The 21,143-nt window shown below is 39.9% G+C and overlaps 1 protein-coding gene across 4 annotated transcripts in view; it reads left to right on the top strand.

Moving 5' to 3' along the window:
- tlk2 (tousled-like kinase 2) overlaps positions 1-21,143 on the top strand; it is a 161,473-nt gene that overhangs the window by 78,444 nt on the left and 61,886 nt on the right. For all 4 annotated transcript variants that reach the window (XM_048560672.2, XM_048560673.2, XM_048560674.2 and 1 more), the window contains 4 exons: positions 5,755-5,847; positions 15,070-15,180; positions 17,181-17,317; positions 20,279-20,431. In XM_048560672.2, the coding sequence (XP_048416629.1) occupies positions 5,755-5,847; positions 15,070-15,180; positions 17,181-17,317; positions 20,279-20,431 (494 nt within the window). The remainder of the gene's footprint in view (positions 1-5,754; positions 5,848-15,069; positions 15,181-17,180; positions 17,318-20,278; positions 20,432-21,143) is intronic.

Genomic DNA, 21,143 nt, shown 5'->3' on the forward strand with positions numbered 1-21,143 from the left:
ACTAGATTTAGTGATGCCTGCATTTGTTCTAAAAAGGAGATGAAGCAAATAGTGGAGGACCAAAATAAATTGCAAGGGGGTACTGAAAAAATGCAGGCATGGGCAAAGATTTTAAGAGGAGGTAGCTGCATGGACACTAGACATGTTGGTTGCAATCTTACAAAATTCGCGACGTACTAGGAAGGTGCCAGATGAAATTTTCTGGAGCAAGTAGAACTGGCTGAAAGATAAGGATGGTACCAGTGCACTGTAAGAGTCCCTCAGTCTCTTTCAGGAATTTATGGTTGATGTTTTTAAATACGAATAATTGTTGTTCCTTTTTTGTACGCTTATTTTTATTCTTTTTCAAAATATCTTGTGATCAGCCTGTTAAGGGATGTTATGGCACACCTCACCAGCATAGAGTCATAGAGCTGTACAGCACAGAAACACCCTTCGGTCCAACCCATCCACGTCAATCAGATATCCTAACTTAATCTAGTCCCATTTGCCAGCATTTGGCCCACATTCTTATTCATAGACCCATCCCGATGTCTTTTAAATGTTGCAATTATACCAGCCTCCACACTTCCTCTGGCAGCGCATTCCATACATGCACCATCCTCTGAGTAAAAGCATTGTCCCTTAGGCCCCTTTTAAATCTTTCCCTCTCACCTTAAAACTATACCCTCTAGTTTTGGACACCCCTACCCCAGGTAAAAGATCTTGACTGTTCGCCCCATCCATGCCCCTGATCATTTTACAAACCTCTGTAAGGTCATCCCTCAGCCTCCGACGCTCCAGGGAAAATAGCCCCAGCTTATTCACCCTCTCTCTGTAACTCAAGCCCGCCAATCCTGGCAGATGGGACTTGAACTAGACCTCCTGGCTCAGAGGTAGGAGAACTACCAATGCACCCTAAGAGCCCTTGGTGTTTCTTTTTCTAGTCAGTCCATTCACTAATGTTATTACGCATCTCTAGAGTAGGTTGGATTTGGACTTAGGGCTCCTGGCTGAATGGTAGGGACAATACCACTGTGCAACAAGAGTCCCTTAAAGTTCTGTTCAGAATAAAATTTGGTATCTATACAGAACGCAATTTTAACCTGTTCAGCCAGTGTAACAGGGACAAAACAAAAGGGAACTTCTGCGGAGATAATGGGAACTGCAGAGGCTGGAGAATCCGAGATAATAAAGTGTGAGGCTGGATGAACACAGCAGGCCCAAGCAGCATCTCAGGAGCACAAAAGCTGACGTTTTGGGCCTAGACCTCTCTGATGAAGGGTCTAGGCCCGAAACGTCAGCTTTTGTGCTCCTGAGATGCTGCTTGGCCTGCTGTGTTCATCCAGCTTCACATTTTATTATCAGGGAACTTCTGCAAGTATTTTTTCCCCTTTAAGCATGCTCAAAGGTGTCATTACACAACTTTGAAGCCGGTGGGACTTGAATCCAGGCCTTCTGGCTCAAAGTCAGGGACACTACCAGTGCACCACAAGAGTCTAGTTAAGGAATTGGTTGGTTCAGTTGGCTCGGTAGCTGGTTTGCCATGCAAAGTGATGCCAAAAGTGCAGTTTCAATCCTTGTACTGGTTGAGATCAGTCCCTTGCTTGTCCCTTGCCTGAGGCACGGTGACCCTAAGGTTAAACCCTCCACCAGTCATCTCTCTATAATGAGAGCAGCCCTGTAGTACTCTGGGACTATGCCACATCTACCTTCTGAAGGCTCTTGCAGTGCTAGTGTCCCTATTCTTGGTCAGGAGACCCAGGTTCCAAGTCCTACCTGCTCCAGTTGTGTGTAATAATTTTTCTGAGCAGGCTAATTTAAAATATAAAAAATAAGAAGCAGCCAGTTGTTCTGTCATTGGGGAAATTATAGAATTTCTTTTAAGTGATCAGGTCAATCTGATGGGTTCCTACCGCCCACTAGATCATTCACCTCTTCACGGACTATATTAGTCAGATGTGATTTCTGTTTCTTAACTTGGTATTGGCTTCTTCTAATTATATTCTGTCCTATCTCCAGCACTACTAAGTAGTAGTAAGGCATTTAGAAAGCTTTGATTTGATCAGGTGATGTCAACGTTGTTTTCTAAAAGAGAAATGTTTTGTTAATTTGAGTTATTTGAGGATGTAACAGCCAAATTCATTAAAAGGGGAACCAATAAGTCTTGTATATCTGAATTTCCAGAAGGCAGTCGATGCCTCATCTACGCAGGATAAGAGTTTAATGATTTGGGATTAATATAGGTAAGCATAAGTTGCAAATTGCCTAAGTAACAGGAAACAATTGAGATAAATAGGTCGTTTTCAGGATGGCAAATTGTGCCAACCAGGTGGAGTGTCACAGGGATTAGTGGGGTCTCCCAAGTTATTATATTTCCTTCATCCAGTGACTTAATAAATGCAGAGCACCCAGATTGACTGCTTGGTGCAAATATCAGTCTAAAATCAGTTGTAAGGAAGATACAGGAGTCTGCAAAGGATTATAGGTAAAGTGAGTATGCAAAAATTGGCAAATAGAGTATAATGTGGGGCAAGTATGACATTGTCCAATTTCATAGGAAGAATATAAAAGCAAAATATTATTCAAATTATGTGAGGCTATAAAATGCCACAGTGCAAAGAGATCTGGGAGTCCTCATACATGAATAGCATATGGTAGTATTGAGGTATAGCAAGTAATTAAGAATGCAAAGGGAATGTTTGCCTTGGAGAATAAAAGTAGACAAGTCTTATGACAACTTCTGTTACTGAGAGACCACATATTATACTGTGTATAGTTTTTGTCCCCTTATTTGATGAGATGTGTACTTGCATTAGAGGCAGTTCATAGATGATTGACTATTCCAGGAGCAAACTTAAACGGGTTCTCTTACGATCAGCAAAATACCAGAAGAGCTTCAGATGCTGGAAATCAGAAACAAAGACAGAAATTCCTGGAAAAATTCAGAAGTCTGGCAGCATCAGTGGAGCGAAATCAGATAATGTTTCAGGCCTGGTAACTGGACATGAGTGGACTGAATCCAGGGACCTCAGGTTCTGAAGAAGCGTCACTCAAGCTGAAATGCTAATTCTGATTTTGCTGCACAGGTGCTAATAGACCTGCTGAGCTTCTCCAGCAAATTCTGTTTCAGTTCTTTTATGGTGAGGAGCTTCTACATTAGGACCTTTTACTTAATAGAGTTTAGAAGAATTACTGATCTTATTGAAACATACAGTATTGAGGGAAGCTCGACAGGATAGATACCAAGGGGATGTTTACTCTAAAGAAGAGGCATAGTTTAAAAATAAGGTTCCTTCCTTTAAGATGGAGATGAGGAAGAATTTCTTCTGGGGAACATTAACCGTTGGGAGACGGTTGATGAGAGCATTGGAGACTGGCCATTGAATATATTCAAAGCTGAGTTGGGGCCAGTTCTGATCGAGAGGGAGTGAGCTCCATAGCTGCTACATTCATGATCTCCACCAATGTAGAACCCACCATATTTCTTTGACCGCACTTTCATTGGATGTGAGCCACTGTTTGTTGCCCATCCCTAATTGCCCTTGATGCTTGCCTTAATGGCATGCTGGATCATTTGTTATGATCCCAGCTGATGGGAATACTGGTCAAGTCAGATCCCAGAAGGAAACCTGAATTGAAAGATCATATGTTTAATTGTTGCAATTGGTTACCAGTCACGGAAGCGTACTCACACGAGACTGCAGATGTTCTTTAACAACAGTACATACTGTTTTGTTCTTGTGTGCAATAAACTTAGTAATCAAATAGAAAAGCTTGACATGAACAGCAAAACAAAAGTTCAGCCTTTTTCCTAATACAACCCTTTTAAAAATACTCAATTCCAGAGAGATTTTGAAGGTATCTGAACTATTTGGTTTTTTTTACTTAACTGATGTCTGAGCTTCTTTTCTGTAGATTGTGGAGACAGTTTTACAATTCCTTTCTAAGACCACTAGCATGAACCTTTAACAGTCCGCATAGTCTAAACTTTTTAAACTTCTGATAACTATTAGACTTCTATCCAAGTTCTCCTGGCTTAGAGGCCGCACAAATTTAGGCATGTCAGCTAGGGTGACTGGTTCTTTGAAGCTAAAACCCTGATTCTCCTGCAAGGAGAAATTGAACTCACATTTGTTCAAAGTTGAAACTTTGAACCATCAGTCTGAAGCCAAAACTAATGGCTTTCTGCTCTGTTGTAAACTCAGTAATATAAACCTTCTGAGATAATGGGAAGTGCAAATGCTGGAGAAACCAAGATAACAAAGAGACTCTGATGAAGGGTCTGGGCCCGAAACATCAGCTTTTGTGCTCCTGAGATGCTGCTTGGCCTGCTGTGTTCATCCAGCTACACACTTGGTTATCTAATATAAACCTTCCATTTGTCAACAGTCACGAGGTTTTGTCCATCTCAGGCACTTGACTACAGTTGCAAACTTTTTTTTGAATTGATGCACTTGGATCACTGTCCCAAATGACTTTTTGACTTTTCTTTTAAATTAGCCCTAGAACTGACATGCCCATCTGCATTTTTGAATTTGAGATCCTGGTGTATAATTCACTCTTCCTGACACATTGCAGAGAGCATTTGGGAGTCAGCCACATTGCTGAGGGCCTTTAGAATTTAGGTAGGTCAGGCCTGATAAGAATGATAGTTTTCCTGTTCTAAAGGGCATTAGTGAACCAGTTGGGTTAGTTATGACTGTTGATTGTTCTCGAGTTATGATTGCTTAGCTTTCAGTACCACGTTGATTAATTGATTTCAAATTCTGCACTGCTGGAATTGAACCCATGTCCCCGGAACGTAAGCTCTGGTTTCATAGTGAATTGACACTATGAGAAAGCTACCATCTTCCTGCAATCTGTGGAGTGCTTTTGCCTCATAATAATTAACCTCATCTTACCACCCATTACTAATGCAGATCCATTTCAAAAGGAATTAGCTTTACACTGAACAACTTTGAGTGTATCATTCCATATGCTTGGTACAACCGCCCCACCTAACATTCAGATCTCATTTCAATCTTGTTAGCTTTTTAATTTAATCTAATCCAGTGTCTAATCCAGAACAGTTAAATAAGTGTTTAGATCCACATGCAACTGCAATTCAGAATCCCTCCCTTGAATTGTTTTTGTTCCTGTTTTAATTGGGGGGTTGGAAGAGGTGGGTCTGGGAATTTGGAGAAACTGTTTTGTTGAGGTAAGGGGACTGCTGGTTATATCATGTGTGTTTAGGTCATTTCTCCTAATTTACATCATGTACAAACATTTGTATCAAAGCTTGTGAAACTCAATGCCCATGAAAGAACATTTTTACCTAATGTTCACCCACAGAGTTAAGACATGTTGCATTGATGCACTGAATTTCTACAATAAGGCATGTGTTAAGAGTTGCAAGCGCATAACATAGGACTGTTGGCTAGATATTGTGTCCAGAGAAAGTGATTTAAGAGAAATATTCACTTTACATACAAATGTGATGCTCTATTCACTTTTTATTTCAGCCAAAATTTTAGATCAGCAGTTAATATTTGAAATTTGAAAGTGTGGAAAATAATAATCAACGATGTGCAAGTACTTGACTATTTTGCCCAGATGCCGGAAACTTATTAATACGTGTATACATCATTCATAGACGTTGGTCATGCTTAGAAAATTGGAATGCTAGAATTGAAGTAAAATAAATCATGTTCTACCTGTATGTTACTTTCTAGTTCTTCTTTGAAAGTTGCATTTTAAAAATAGTACTAAAGAAACCATTTTGTGTGTTTGCAGACAGACTTCACGCTGGAAAAACTAACTGCCCTGGAAAGCAGTAAAAATTCTGACCTGGAGAAAAAGGAGGGAAGAATTGACGACTTACTAAGGGTAAAAATCTGTTTTTGACGAAGCCTGTGGTTTTTTTCTTAATTTAGTAAACTGCAGAGGTATATTTTATAATCACTTTACACCCATGACAAGGTGACTGTGGTATAACAGAGAGGAAATTAGTTGACAAGTGATCATAATATGATTGAATCTCATGTTTAGTTTGAAGGTAAGAAGCCTCAGTTTGAAATTAGCCTTTAAACTTAAACAAATACAATGAGAAGACAGAATGGTGAAAGTAGACTCTGTCTCCAAAAGTAGGCAGCATTAATGATCAGTGCTGCTGTATAATGGAACACCAGTTGCAAATATGCAAAATCAGAGTATTGCCTTTATAAATGTATCATCAACAAATGCAAGAAAAATACTACCACCAAGAGTTTGATGAAAGAGCAAGATCACCTGTGTCTGATGATCCAGTTTGATTGACTAATTTTTTTTACATTGGCATCTCCTGAGCCATCAAATAACTGAGCAGAACTTATCTTTTAATAGCATTGATATTGTAATAAATTGCACAGTTATTCCTGAGTCCATAACACAAGAAAAGAATGCTAGAAAATCTTGGCGGGTCTGGCAGCATCGGTGGAAAGACAAATAGCATTTTGAGTCAGATCTGACTTGTTCAGCACTGTTTGAGTCAGATATGACTCTTCTAAGTCATACAGATTCAAAATGTGAACTTTCTTTCCCTCTCCACAGACGCTGAGCTTCATCTACATTTGTTGTGTTTCAGATGTCCAGCATCTATAGTATTTTATATTGTAGTCCTGAGTCTGTGTTGGAATTGAAATCTGAAAAAATTTAGTCCAATTGAGAGACATAACTGTAAAATGTTAAAGGCGTTTTTTTTTTAGTGGATCGGAGTATGTGCCATTAACAGTAAAATAGTACAGTGCCATTACATGTGACTGAAATAATCCATCTGTCTATGCACATGCACTCACCATGCAGTTGTAATGAACAATAGTGTCACACACACATGCAAGCAATTGCATGATGTCAGTTGAATCAATCTTTAATTAATAGGTGCCCCTTTGCCCACATTCATAAATTGACAGTTTCCAAAAGGGGACTTTTGCCACTAAACTATTCAGTCAAGGCAGTCAGGTTCTTCTTGTTGAAGATTTGTTCAACAGACATGTTCATAGAGAAGAACTTGACTGCCTTGACTGAATAGCTTAGTGGCAAAAGTCCCCTTTTGGAAACTGTCAGTTTATGAATGTGGGCAAAGGGGCACCTATTAATTAAAGATTGATTCAACTGACATCATGTCTATCACTTGCAAGCATGTGTGCCTCTATCATTCATTACAACTGCATGATGAGCGCATGCGCATAGACAAATGGATTATTTCAGTGCACTGTCATTACACATGACTGTGTTACCGTTAATGGCATGTACTCTGTTCCACTGAGAAAGAAGCCTTTAACATTTTGCCTGCCCTATGAGGTTCTTCCTCTCAGTTGGACTGAATTTTTTCACACGGAGGAAGTTTTATTGAACCCTGTTGAAATTCTATTCAAACAGTGAAGCTAAGTAATGCCAGTGATGGGAGGCCTCTTTGTGGTCCTGTTATGCAACTGCAAGTTTCATCTTGGCCTCTGATGAAGGGTCTAGGCCCGAAACGTCAGCTTTTGTGCTCCTGAGATGCTGCTTGGCCTGCTGTGTTCATCCAGCCTCACATTTTATTATCTTGGAATTCTCCAGCATCTGCAGTTCCCATTATCTCTCATCTTGGCCTTTGGCTGCCAAAGTGAAACTCCAATCTAATTGAATACGACTGTGTTCCCTGTATTAACAGACTTCCTTTAGGTTTGGTGGTTCAGTAACGCCCTAAACTACTACTGCACTCTGAGCCAATCCATATCTGTGGACTCATGCATCAACAGCATGACAGAAAATTACAAGTGATTCACAATTTAATCAGAGGCTGCCAGTCCTTATAAAATGATAATGGAAAGTGCAGACAGGCCACTGGTCAGAAGAAGCACATATGTTTTTGTCCAGGTCTTGGAGATACGCTCCTCCCTTAACCTGAACATGTTGAAGATGAAATGCTCAATCAGAAACTCCAGTCTCCTTGAGGTTCCTTTCTGCAGTTAACCCTTCTCTACTTAATTCTACCCTTGAATAATTGGAAGGTTACTCAAACTGATTTGTCCTTATGTTTAGTCATCATACATTTGGTTGTTGCTCAAATTGAAATGCACTAATGTCATTCCCAGCTCAGAGTGAAATGTTTGCGTGATAAACTGCTGTCTTAATGTGGGTGGATCATTGATCTCAATATCAGTGTATATGGTTGGCTCCAACTTAATTGTTTTGCATTTTGGCTTGCTATAATCTGAATCCAATGTACAATACAAGTCCAAGACAAAAACCAATGAAAAATTGTCGAGTGGTTTTTTTCCTTGCTTTTCTAGTGCTACACTTCTTGTTTTGAATCACAAAATCCTCCCAGCTCTAATTTGGTGAACAACAATGGCATGTGGACTGATAGTATTGCTCTGCAATTGGCTGCCAAAGAGCATTTCCTATTGGAATTTTGCTTAATGTATTTTGCCAAAGCATGTTGTTCTAGCACCCAACCAACATGTTGCTTCACAGTGTTTTGATTTAATTTGCAGTGCCAGTTTAGCTAATGTGACTGGCATTATATACCCCACAGGCAAACACTATGTGTGTGCGTGCACGCGAAAGGCTGTGGCTACAATAGATTTCCGATCCATACATTTCACTCGTGGAGTAGGATTGAGCCAATTCTTCACAAATTGAGACCTGAGCCTTTTTTCAAAAGTGCGACTGAGTAATTTCCCTGGTTACTTGGTGACGGAGGGTTTTGAGTTTGGTACTGTAGAGAATTATCAGCTACAGTTTTTGGCTGTCTAAGGCATTGACATAGTGCGACGGAGCAGACTGCCCAGTAAAACTCTGAGATAGTGTCTTGACCCGAAATGTTAACTTTCCAGCTCCTCTGATGCTGCCTGGCCTGCTGTGCTCCCCCTGCTCCATACTGTATTACCCCCGTAGGTGGAGCTGTTTGATGGCAATATTGACGAAAAACTGACTTTAGATTTGTTCAGTGAGTGAGATAGAAAAAGGGGCAATTTCATTTCACTTTTTTTATGAGAAGCATTTGGGGCAGAGCCAGGCTATCAAAATGGGAATGATTTAAATAGTTTACTTTTATAAAGCTTGTTCAGTGTAGTATAGTTTTAAACTACTTTAAAAGAAATACATTAATGAAAGCTTAACTTGATATTTTTGTGGTAACGGCAGAGAAGCAGAGTATGGCATATATTTTAAAAACTCTAGTTGAACGAAGTAGTGATTTTATTGACATTTGTGAAGGACAGGTTTGGATTTATTTTTGGGTAAGAGGTGGTCTGCTTTGCGTAGACTGGATTTTCCAAAGACTTCATGTTCGTCGATTCCACCAGATGGCACCAGACTCAGGATTATCCACTATTAGTCTCTAAAATCAAGCTAATATTATCATTCATGTGGTAGCCTTTATCGAGCAGCTTTTTGCATTCTGTTTGTTGAAATGATGCTGCTGTAATTTTTAGTTTATTTGCAATAATTTTCAACATTTGTGGCCGGTTTGCATTTTTGAAAGCCCTAACAATTAAACCGTGAATCCTTGTGCTCACATTTACACAATAATGAGCTTAAGGGGTAACCATCAACTGTGTCTATCATTCAGAGTTAGGAAGGGTCACTGACCCGAAACGTTAACTCTGTTTTTTCCTTCACAGATGCTGCCAGACCTACTGGGCCTCTTCAGCAGTTTTGTTTTGTTCCTGATTTACAGCATCCACAGTTCTTTCGGTTTTTATTCAATCACAGTGCTGAGAATGAGGTTTTTCTTTTTGTAAGGACACAGTCTTTGGATAAAACATTCCCTGATTCATTTTCTGAAGCACCAAAAAGATGTTGCATTTCACATTGTCCATACAGGTTCCAATTTGTCTGTCAGTTCCATGACTGAAATGCTTTTTACGGAATTAGATGGAAAGACAAAACAATTGTGGTTTCACGCCATGGGGCCTCTTTCATGTTCCAAGTATTATTTCTAACTGTCATTAACTTGGGAGGTGCGTCTAAAGGCTGGAAGTTGCATTGCCTCTGCCGTGAAATTGGGAGAGAAAATCACCCAAGAGTTTCTCTGCTGACAAATATCTAGGAACCTCAAGCTGAAAGGTGTATGTGTGCGTTAACTGGGATGCCCGTCTTGGTCAAATACTTATCGACACTTCCTGACTTAACTACCCTGAACAGTGGTCAGATGGATGAGGCCATGGAAATCTGTGGCTCCCTCTGAGTAATGCATCTCCAGACGAGTGAGAGAGAGAGGTTTTTCTTCCAGATTCTGAAATAGATTACCACAGTTAGAGGATTGGTTAAAGGACAAGAAGCAGAGAATGAGTATAAACATGGCATTTTCAAATTGGCAGGCAGTGGAGAGTGCCACAAAGATCGGCCTTGGGATTTCAGCTGTTTACAATTTGTATTAGTGACTTGCACAAAGGCAACAGGTGGTAATGTATCTAATGGTGTGAAGCTAAATAGAAAGATAAGGAGTGGCAAGGACAGGTGAGCGAGCATCAAGACAGAGATATGAAAGTTGTAAATGTTATTTAAAGAGATTTGAGTGTGTTGGTACAAAGAATGAGGAAAGTAAGCATGCAGATACAACAAAGTGGATGGCATGTTGGCATTTAATGTAAGAGACTGGAGTACAGGAATAAAGCCATGTTATTGCACAGGCCTTTGGTAAAATCACATCTGGAATATTATATACCATTTTGGTTTCCCTATTTAAGGAAGGATATACTTGAATTGAAGACAGTACAACAGCTGATCATTAAATGGGCTCCTGGGATTTTATTTTCTTTATTCATTCATGGGATGAGGGCATCGCTGCATAAACAACTTTTATTGCCCATCCCCAATTGCCCAGAAGGCAGTTAAGAGTCAGCCACATTGCTGTGTGTCTGGAGTTGTGTGGAGGCCAGGCCAGGTAAGGATGGCAGTTTCCTTCCCTGTTGTACCCTAGGGATGAAAGGATTGTATGCTGAGAGATTGTTTTCATTGGTTGGAGTATTTGAAATTCTGAACGGTGCAGTCTTAGCGTTAGAAATGAATAATTTAAAATTAAGATGTGCTGAAATGCCTCCACAGATTTGAATCTTTGGAATTTTGTGCTGCTGCAGATTTTGGATACCACATGATTTGAGCATATTTAAGGTTGGAGTACAAAGATATTTGGTGTCAGCGAATTTGAGGAGAGTGTGGGAAAGTGGAGTTGAAGACATAGAACCACCATGATCATGTTGATTGTTGGGCAGGGATTGGTTTATGTGAACTAATCCTCCTATTTGTTATATTCTTATGTTATTTCACAATTATGTTATTTTCGAGCTATATATTTTTAATTACATAATCTGTGTTCAAAATTTGTGCACTTGTATCAGTCTCTGTTAAGATGAACTGGAGTCATCTTCCCACCCCCAACATCTCTCCCAAGAAGTGCGGCACCAAATGGTACCCAAAGTCACTAAACGTTTTAAATCAGGTCTCTTTCAATGTGTGTCATACCCATCACAGGCATAGCCATTGAGACTCTATCCAGATGATGATCGTCTTTGCTCAGTTTGCATCTGTTGCTGTTGATAATGACTGTTCTGCCTGTGACTGTTTGTTCTAGGGAGTGTCTTTTAATTCAGTTGTAAACTTGCTGCATTGTTTGCCAAATGGTGTGTTAATTGTTTCATTACCATTCTGGGAGATCTGCTTCTGTTGTGGAAAGTTACTTGCTGCACCTTCATGATGCCGTAGTCTGTAGTGAAACAAATAACCATAGAAATAGCACTTCATACTGGAGGTGAACTGCAGTGGTCTTCGCTCTAATACACTCCTATGTTAATTTTTCTCTCTAATCCTGATCTGGTCATAAATTTGCAACTTAATTATGGGTGACATTGTGTTTGAGGTAAGTAAAAAGGAGATGTAAGCTGTTTAGCATGATATTTAGTCAAATAACGGATTTAATGGTAGAAATTTTCTATAATTTGTGCTGTAAAGTATGTTGTTTTATTCCAGATTTTAGTCCAGATTCTCATAATTTTAGAATGTCATTTACACTAAGTTCCTGTTTTGTGTCATATGAGTTGCAAATTATTGAATCATTTAAATCCACTCAAAGAATTACTTTAAACTCTCAGAAGGAGACTGGACTTAAAAATCAGATTGAAAGCAAATCAGTAATATTGCAGGTTCTAATTTAGATTTTTGTAAAGCTAATAATTCAGGACAAACATGGTCTTCCATGATATTTTAGTCTGACAGTTGTGCCCCTAAAATAAGTGTCCTGAAATATAAAATTGGTGAAAAGGAAGAAGAAACCCACAAAATGGCATTTTGTTTTGATTTTGTGTGTGTATGTGTCCGTGTGTATGTGTTTGTGTTTCACAGAGCAATCAACTGCTATATCCATATCTTGGAAATTAACAACTCCCCAGTCATAGTTGTGTTCTTTTTTTAAAATGGCCTTAAAACTGGAAGTGTGTGCCTACCAGGCAGTAGAGGGAAAATGGGCCATTTCCCAACTTCTTGTACAGCCACGTGAGCTTGAAGACAGAAAGAAGCCTGCTGTTGTGCAGCCCAGTCCTGATGCGTCCTGTTTGTGAAATGAGCTGCCCTTTCAAACAGGGAAACGAAGCTGACTTCAGTCCAAAGGATGATTTATTTGTGGATTCTTTTATCCTCTGAAAGAAAGTACACTGGAATGCATGTCCCCAGTGACGAAATCGAAATGGAAGGAGTCTGCTGCTTTCCATCATCTTGTTTCAGCAATGCATACTCTCGCCAACGACATCAGTGTATATAGTAACTTATGGAAATGGACTAATCTGAAGTTTGGGAAGATGCAAGACCAGTAACAGCTGGAGAGAGATAGTAGGAACTGCTGATGCTGGAGAATCTGAGATAACAAGGTTTAGCACTGGATGAACACAGCAGGCTAAGCAACATCAGAGGAGCAGGAAGGCTGATGTTTCGGGCCTAGACCTGTGTTCATCCAGCTCTACACAGCTGGAGAATTGAATTTGCACATGAATCGTGAATAGCCCAACTGTTCTGAGTAACGTGCACTCTGCCCGTGAACTCTCTGCATTTGAGCTAATATGTGTTACATTCCAAAAGAGATTGAGCAAGTTGGCTGTTGAAGTTAGCCCCATCAACTCTGGATTGGGATAAAGTGTCAACATTTACATAGCAGGTGAAAATTCATCCTGTTAGAATCTAAACACTAATACAGTGAAGCCATAAATACCGTGTAAAACCGCTAGAGTTGGGAGTTTACCTCAAGTAAAATGTTAACTGAGATAATTTGGTAAGCTGAGATATGTCTTTTTGTGAACATAGTTCTTATGGACTTGCCTTACTGCCCAAGCTGCTCATAATGTTATATATGATCTGCAATGGGGGAATAATCATATGTTTGTCAGTACCATTTCAGTGAATGATTCCACGAGGGAAGGTTTGCCTCTTCCTGTTTTCTGTCAAAGTCACTATTCATCAAAAACATGCACACCTTCTGCAAAACATGATTAGGAATTTATTTATGCACTGTTCATCAGGAAATCTTCCATTTATAGGAAGTTGTGAAGTTTTTAGGGAACTTGTCATTTATTTTGGATGTTGACAAGTATTTAATTTTAATTTTGATGTATCTTCAGTTGTTTTTACTTCACTGGTGAATTTTGTATTCCTCAAAGTGACATTTGGCGGTGTTTGAAATTGATTATCTTCACTACTGTCTGAAACAGAAAGCATTTTACAGTCTTAGATCATTGCATATTTTTTTTAAGAAAAATGAGCAGGAGAAGAATGACTGGTTGTTTAGAGAATGATATTTTGTGAGTCACAATGTGCACATTCCTGGGTAATATGGGGAAGTACCAAATTATTTCCCAGTGAAAGCATCCTCCAAGTAAATCTCCCCATACACTAGTATCTTCCTTTTCAAAACTACGTGCGCGAAATGCAAATTCTAATGACACTTATCCAGTTCACAAGTCATCCACAATGACATAAGAGCATAAGAAATAGGAGCAGGAATAGGCCATCCAGCCCATTGAGCCTGCTGCACCATTCAGTAAGATCATGGCTGAGCTTTTTGTGGACTCAGCTCCACTTGACCTCCCGCTCACCATAACCCTTAGTTCCTTTACTGTTCAAAAATCTGCCTATCTTTGCCTTAAAAACATTCAACAAGGTAATCTCAACTGCATCACACGGCAGGGAATTTCACAGATTCACAACCCCTTGAGTGAAGAGGTTCCTCCTCAACTCACTCCTAAATCTGCTGTCCCTTGTTTTGAAGCTATGTCCCCTAGCTCTAGTTTCACTCACCATGGAAACAATCTCCCTGCTTCTATCTTATCTATTTCCTTAATAATTTCTGTAAGATCCCCCCACCCCAACCTCCTTGGTGAGATTCCCAACTTTCCCTCTGCCAGCATTTGGCTTTTTGCTGAGGACCAAGTTTTAAATATTTTAAACATTTGCAGAATGCTTTTAGCCAGCTTAAGCAAGGGGTTCATTATTCCAGTTTGTACTGGATAAGGCCAGCATCTTATTCACTGCATCATCCCTTTTGTTAGTAAAGAAATTGCAGTGGCTTCTGAAACGTCCTGAGTGGATTTAAATCCCATGAACTGCTAATGAGTTTAACAGTGTGGAAAATTTTGAAATTTTTTCGCATGTTCATGTGAAAACTATTTCTGTTACCTTAGTGATTCAGAACTCGTCGATGCATAGCATGGGACAGTTTCTGATTTTATTTTCTTTCTTTAGTTGACCTCCTTAAAAGAATGGACTGTTGAAAGTATTGCAGTAACAGCCCAAACACCATATTTTAACTGCAGTACACTCTGTTTTTTAACTCTGCAGTACCAGAGCATTCCCAATAGGGCATCTGTAAGCTAGGAAGCTGTAATTGAAAGGGCAGCAATGTTTTATTCCCCCCCATGGCCCTTTCATCGACTACAGTCAGGAATAATATAACACTTGTTACTGCAGTAAGATATGTCAGCCACACTTTTTATTTGTCATTACTGTTAAAAGCAGTGCTGATATTGTCAATAACAATAGAAGCTGTTGTGCTAAGTTGTAAGCGTGATAGCTTGTTGAATTTCTTTCTTTCCATTTCAGACAAATTGTGATTTAAGAAGACAAATAGATGAACAACAGAAAATGCTTGAAAGATACAAAGAACGGTTAAATAAATGCGTGACGATGAGTAAAAAGCTACTAATAGAAAAGGTATTGTGGGCATTAATTTAAGATGCTAACCTTCACAGGACTGATTCACTGGAAATTCTAGGTAGAGTTCGTTGGAGAGAACTTCCATGATTGAAAGAACATAACTTGGTTTCAGGAAAATATTTGAATTGATTTAATTTGGTTTAGCAGCTTCTGTTTTCCCAGAAGTGTAGCATTGAACAAGGTCTCACTCGCTGCTAGTCTCTTTTTCAATATCAACAAACGTGACAATGATGCCCTGTCTGCTGTCTAGTGCAGATACAAAAGATCCTGTGGCAGTATTTCCAAGTGGGGCGGAGAGTTTGCCGATGTACCCTGGCCAGTAATTATTTCTTAGCCACCATCCATAAGAAAGAGTTTTTCAAATCATTATCACATTGATATTTGTGACTTCCTGCTCCTCAAAAATTGGTTGCCAAGCATGTCCTGAAAGTACTTTATTGGCTTTACGACAAGTCTTTCAATTCTTGGTTTCTTACAACAGTTTCACTGCATATACTGAGGACAAGAAAGAATGTAGATACAAAAGCTGGCATGAAGCTAGGAATCTTGTAAGGGTAACTCCTCTTCTGATGCACCAAAGCCTATTCACTATCTACAAGGTACAAGTCAAGAGTGTGGTGGAACATTCTGCACTTGCCTGATTGAACACAGCTCCAGTGACATTCAAGGACTTTGATATCATCCAGGTCAGATTAGCCTACTTGATTTGGTTATGGATGTGGAGCCATTCACTCCCACCACTGACCCCAGTAGCAGTAGTCCACGCGATGCACTATAGAAATTCAGCAATGCTCTTTCGGCAGCACCTTCCAAACCCATGACCACTGCCCTCTAGGACAGGGGCAGTAAAAACATGGCAACACCAACATCTATACGCCACCATTGCAATCCACTTGCCATTCTGAAATGGAAAGGTATTGCTGTGCTGTAAGCGTTGCTGGGTCATAATCCTATAACTCCCTGACTGCATTGTGGGCCAACCTACAGCAAATAGAATGAAGAGGTTCAAGAAAGCAGCTCGCTGATATTTTCCAGGACAACTAGGGATGATCAATAAATGCTGACCCATTTCCTATAAACAAATTTTTTAAAAAAGTATTTTGTTGCATTTTTTCATCCAATTTAAATAATACTTGCAGATTTTGAGGGTTTTTGAGCAATCCTGTAGCCCATATAGAAGCAGTCAATTGCTTTCCCCCTTTAAGTTGCATTGGTTGCCATCACAAGGCCAGTAATTAGGATGAAATAATAAATTGCATACTGTAGTATTCCTCTTTTAATTGTTTAGAGAGTTGATGTGAAACATGCAAGTTACTAGTTTATTATGTCATGATAACAATGAATACATGTACTTTTTGGTTTGGAATGTCTCAGTTTTATTCAATATTTTGATCAGCAGTCAGTATGATTGTGAATGGTGTCAGTCTGGAGAGCCATTTTTAATGCTGTCTTGTTCATGTAGTTGAAACACAATATAAGAGTCAATCGGTTTGAATGTTCAATTCACATCATGGCATTGAGGCAGAACTTGGCAAATGCTTTTCTGTATTCTTAAATCAGTTATTTTGTCAGGTTCAGTGTGCTGGCATTTGAAGGCATGCCAAAGTAATGGGATGTTGAGTATTATATTTTCCAGGCTACTTGCTTGTAGACTGTTGATGGTGGGTATATTGTCACTCGAACAAAAAGGGGGCAGGTCTTGGGCGCTGAGTGCTGGTTGGGTATTCTTTGCATCTCCCAGTATTCAGTTGTTGAAGCACTTGACCAGTCAATAATGTCAGTCATAGGATGCCACTAACTTGGGGAAACTTTGGAAGACAAAGGAAAGACAGAATATTTAGAGAATTAGATGTCCAATGGTCTTGCTTGTTTTTTAAAGCCTTTCTAGTTTACTGATCCTAGGATGTCATTCTTTGTGAGCACGGCAATTCAAGGGATGAGGAGCTAACTGTTTAATGTGTAGGTTTTTTAATCCATTGCATTTTTCTAATATTCAGTCAAAACAGGAGAAGCTTGCCTGTCGAGACAAAAGTATGCAGGACCGTCTGCGACTTGGGCACTTCACTACGGTGCGGCACGGGGCCTCCTTCACTGAGCAATGGACAGATGGCTACGCATTTCAGAATCTTATTAAGTAAGTATTGATAAGTGCAAGTTATGACCAACGATGTATGGAAATGTAGGAATAGGGTGAATGGCGTGGTCTTTTTCCTGGGGTGGGGGAGTCCAAAACTGTACGGCGTAGGTTTATGGTGAGAGGAATAAAGATTTACAAAAGGACCTGTGGGGTAACCTCCTCATTGCAGAGGGTGGTGCGTGTATGGAATGAGCTGCCAGAGGAAGAGGTGGAGGCTGGTACAGTTGCAACATTTAGAAGGCACCTGGATGGGTATGTGAATAGAAAGCATTTGGAGGAATATGGGCCAAAAGCTGGCAAATGGGACAAGGCTGGATTGGGATTTCTGATTGGTGCAGACAGTTTGGACCAAAAGGTCTGTTTCCCACTTGTATGACTCTAAAAGGATATGTAGTGTTCACCTTAATGTTCCTACTTCATACACCTCATGCAATTCATCCCAACATGGTAGTGATTTGCACCATCCCTGCCTCAGTGATGTGTCAGCTGCCCTTTCTTGGACCCACTTGATTTTCTTCATTAGAATAGACTGAAAGTCAGGTGTGCACCACGGAATATCTGGAATCTGTTATGCAGTGATTTCCTACACTGAAAGCTGAAGAATTATATTTTGTTCAGCATTTATTCCAAAATTCAATGTCTGTAGCCAGTGATGTTCCACTAGACTGATAAGACTGTAGTGAGGAAAGAAATTGCATCATATTTGTCTCTACTTTGATGAATTGGCATGTTGCAACAAGAGCTCAGTGGTTTCCAAATAAAGGTATGCAGTAAAGCGGTACTGTAAATAAGTCAATGAAGGTATGTAATCTTTCCACAAATAGTCACCAAGTGAACAGAAGACTAGCAGGAAAGGTGGCACGATGCAGAAATGCAGATATAAGAAGGAGATTTGTAGAGGTATTGAAGCCAGAAAATTGCAACACAGTAGAGGAAATGGTTTCGCAAACTGATACAATAAAGTTGCTAACTGGGTGAGAAGAGAAGAGAACTGAAATAAATAAGACCTTCTCAAGTAAAGAATCTGAAGGCGAAATATAGTAGCATCAACTGCAGATATAAATTGGACTCCTACTGCCAAAGCATCCCATATTTTCTGGATCAACAGCTGAAAAATTGATCAGAGTTATCCGGTTTTTCCTATTTTCAATATACTGGATGCAATCATTGGTCTGGAACAGCTGCATAAATGTTGTGGTGAGAAGAACAGGTCAGAGGCTGCATATTCTATGTCAAAAAACTCTCAAGCTACTCTCCAAAACCTGTTGATCCAAGTCAAGTCAGTATGATGGAACACTCCCTACTTGGCTGGATGAGTGCAGCTCCAGTAACACTCAAGCTCAATCCCATCCAAGTAAAAACTGCTTGTTTGATAGGTCCTCCCCCGTCTAAGTATTCATTGTCTCTACCACTGGTACATAGCAGCCACAATGGTACTATGTACACTATGCACTACAGCAGCTCAGTAAGTCTCCTTCAGTTATGTTGCAGCCGTACAGGACATTGGTTTAGGCCACTTGTGGAATACTGCATAAGTTCTGGTCTTCCTGCTACAGTAAAGATGTTGATAAACTTGAAAGGCTGCAGAAACTGTTTAAAAGGGTATTGTCAGGGTTGGGGGCTTAGGGCTATAGGGAGAGGCTAAATAGGCCAGGGCTACTTTTCCTGCAGTGTCAGAGGCTGAAGGGTAACCTTCTAGAGGTTTATAAAATCATGGGGGGTGTATGGATAGGGTGAATAAATAAGGTCTTTTCCACAGGGTAGGGTAGTCCAAAACCAGAGGGCATAAGTTTAAAGTGAGAGGGGAAAGATTCAAAAGGGACCTAAGGGGCAGCGTTTTCATGCAGAGGGTGGTGCATGTATGGAATGAGCTGCCAGAGGAATTGGTGGAAGCTGGTACAATTACAATATTTAAAAGGCTAGTGAGTTTTGAGAAGATTTGTAGCTCAGGTTGAGTTTCTGGATGTGAGTTTGCTCGGTGAGCTGGAAGGTTAGTTTTCAGACGTTTCGTCACCAACTCAAGGAAACCTAAACAGATAAATAGAAAGCGGGACATAACACCAGCGCTTCATCGGAGGCTCACTGAGATGTTACCTAGAATGGTGACGAAACGTCTGAAAACTAACCTTCCAGCTCACCGAACAAACTCACATCCATTTAAAAGGCATCTGGACGCGTATATGAATAGGAAGGGTTTAGAGGGATATGGACCAAATGTTGGCAAATAGGACTAGATTAATTTAGGATATCTGGTTGGCATGGACCGAAGGGCCTGGTTCCGTGCATACAACTCTATGATTCTGTAACAGCAACACTCAACCCTGTAACCTCCACCACTGAGAAGAGCAAGGGCAGCAGATTGATGGCAACGCCATCTATCGTCTCGGCTTGAAACTGTGACACCATTCCTTCATTGTTAGGTCAACATCCTGGATATTTCTTCCAAAAAAAATACTGTGGATGTTGTACACAGAATGGACTGCAATAATTCAAAGGTAGTTCATCACCATCTCCTTTTCAAGGGAAATTGGGTTTGGACAAAAATTCTAGTCTTGCTAATAGTGATATGTCCCAAAACCAAATAAAAAATCTTTGTGTTGCACTTTAAAAATATTAATATTATTTTGTTCTGCTGTTCCATTTCATTTTAATCAGTGAATGAAAATCCCAAAACAAAGCAACTGCTGAGTTTAAGATGACTATTTTTCGACTTAGCCTGTAGAGAGGACACTCCTTGATGATGTCTAACATGTTTGTGTGTGTTGTCACAAATGCATGGAGGCATGAAGTACTGAGGCCTCAGCAGTTCTGGTTGGTCACAGACGTACCCTCATCAGTCCATTAAAACCTGTTAACATAATGGAACCATTTAAGCAAATGTCACCCAAAGTTTCCTTTGCCCATGGAATTCTCTCCAAGTTGCTTCTGCACCATTTTAATTCTTTATTTGTTGTACAGACAACAGGAACGAATAAACACCCAGCGAGAGGAGATTGAGCGACAGAGGAAGCTCTTAGCAAAACGGAAACCAGCAGCAATGTGTCAGATGCCACCTACAAACAATGAGCAAAAACAGAGGAAGAACAAAGCAAATGGAGCAGAAAACGAGACGTGAGTCAGGTTGCAAGCAAATTGAATTTAAAGTGACTATTCAGCTATGCAGTTAATTGATTGGCACTTTTGGTCATTTTTAAAAGATCTTTCACTGTTGCTAAATTTGTCCTACATCCCTGATGGTTTTCAGAGTGTGCACTTTGTCCTGAAATCGTTCTCTTATAAATATATCTGATATTATAAAAGACAATGAGGAATGGATGTCAGTGACCGCTGCTCCTTAGTAGTGCATAAATAGTCATAACTGCGCTTAAAACAGGCCCAGTTCCTCATCTCTGTAACTCCATTGAAATTAATATGCAAGGAAGAAATGGCAGTCGTTTTATGAGCAACTTGCATTGGGCTTCCAGATATACCATGATGCTTCACAACCACTGAACAGTGCAACAGTTTGACAACAATTAATAACAAGTTTGATCGTAGCTATCTTTACCTGTATTCCTGGAAAATTAGCATGGAAAATTTTCAAGTTCTGTTGAGCCACTTTGGATGCTTCCCAGTGTCTGTTGGCAGAATTCAGGTTTTGAAGTGATTTCTCTGGATATTTGAGTTGTATCTGCAACATTATAATCTGCTCAGCAAAGTTCCCATTGGCAGATGCCACCTTATGAAGAATACTCACTGGAGATCATGCTTCCTGTGTTAATGGTGCAGGTGCCTTGGGACATTGTAAATGTAGTTTTTTTTTACAAATTTACTTTGAAGCACT

Source organism: Stegostoma tigrinum, chromosome 31, assembly GCF_030684315.1.
Source record: "Stegostoma tigrinum isolate sSteTig4 chromosome 31, sSteTig4.hap1, whole genome shotgun sequence".
In the NCBI taxonomy this organism is placed as follows: Eukaryota; Metazoa; Chordata; class Chondrichthyes; order Orectolobiformes; family Stegostomatidae; genus Stegostoma; species Stegostoma tigrinum.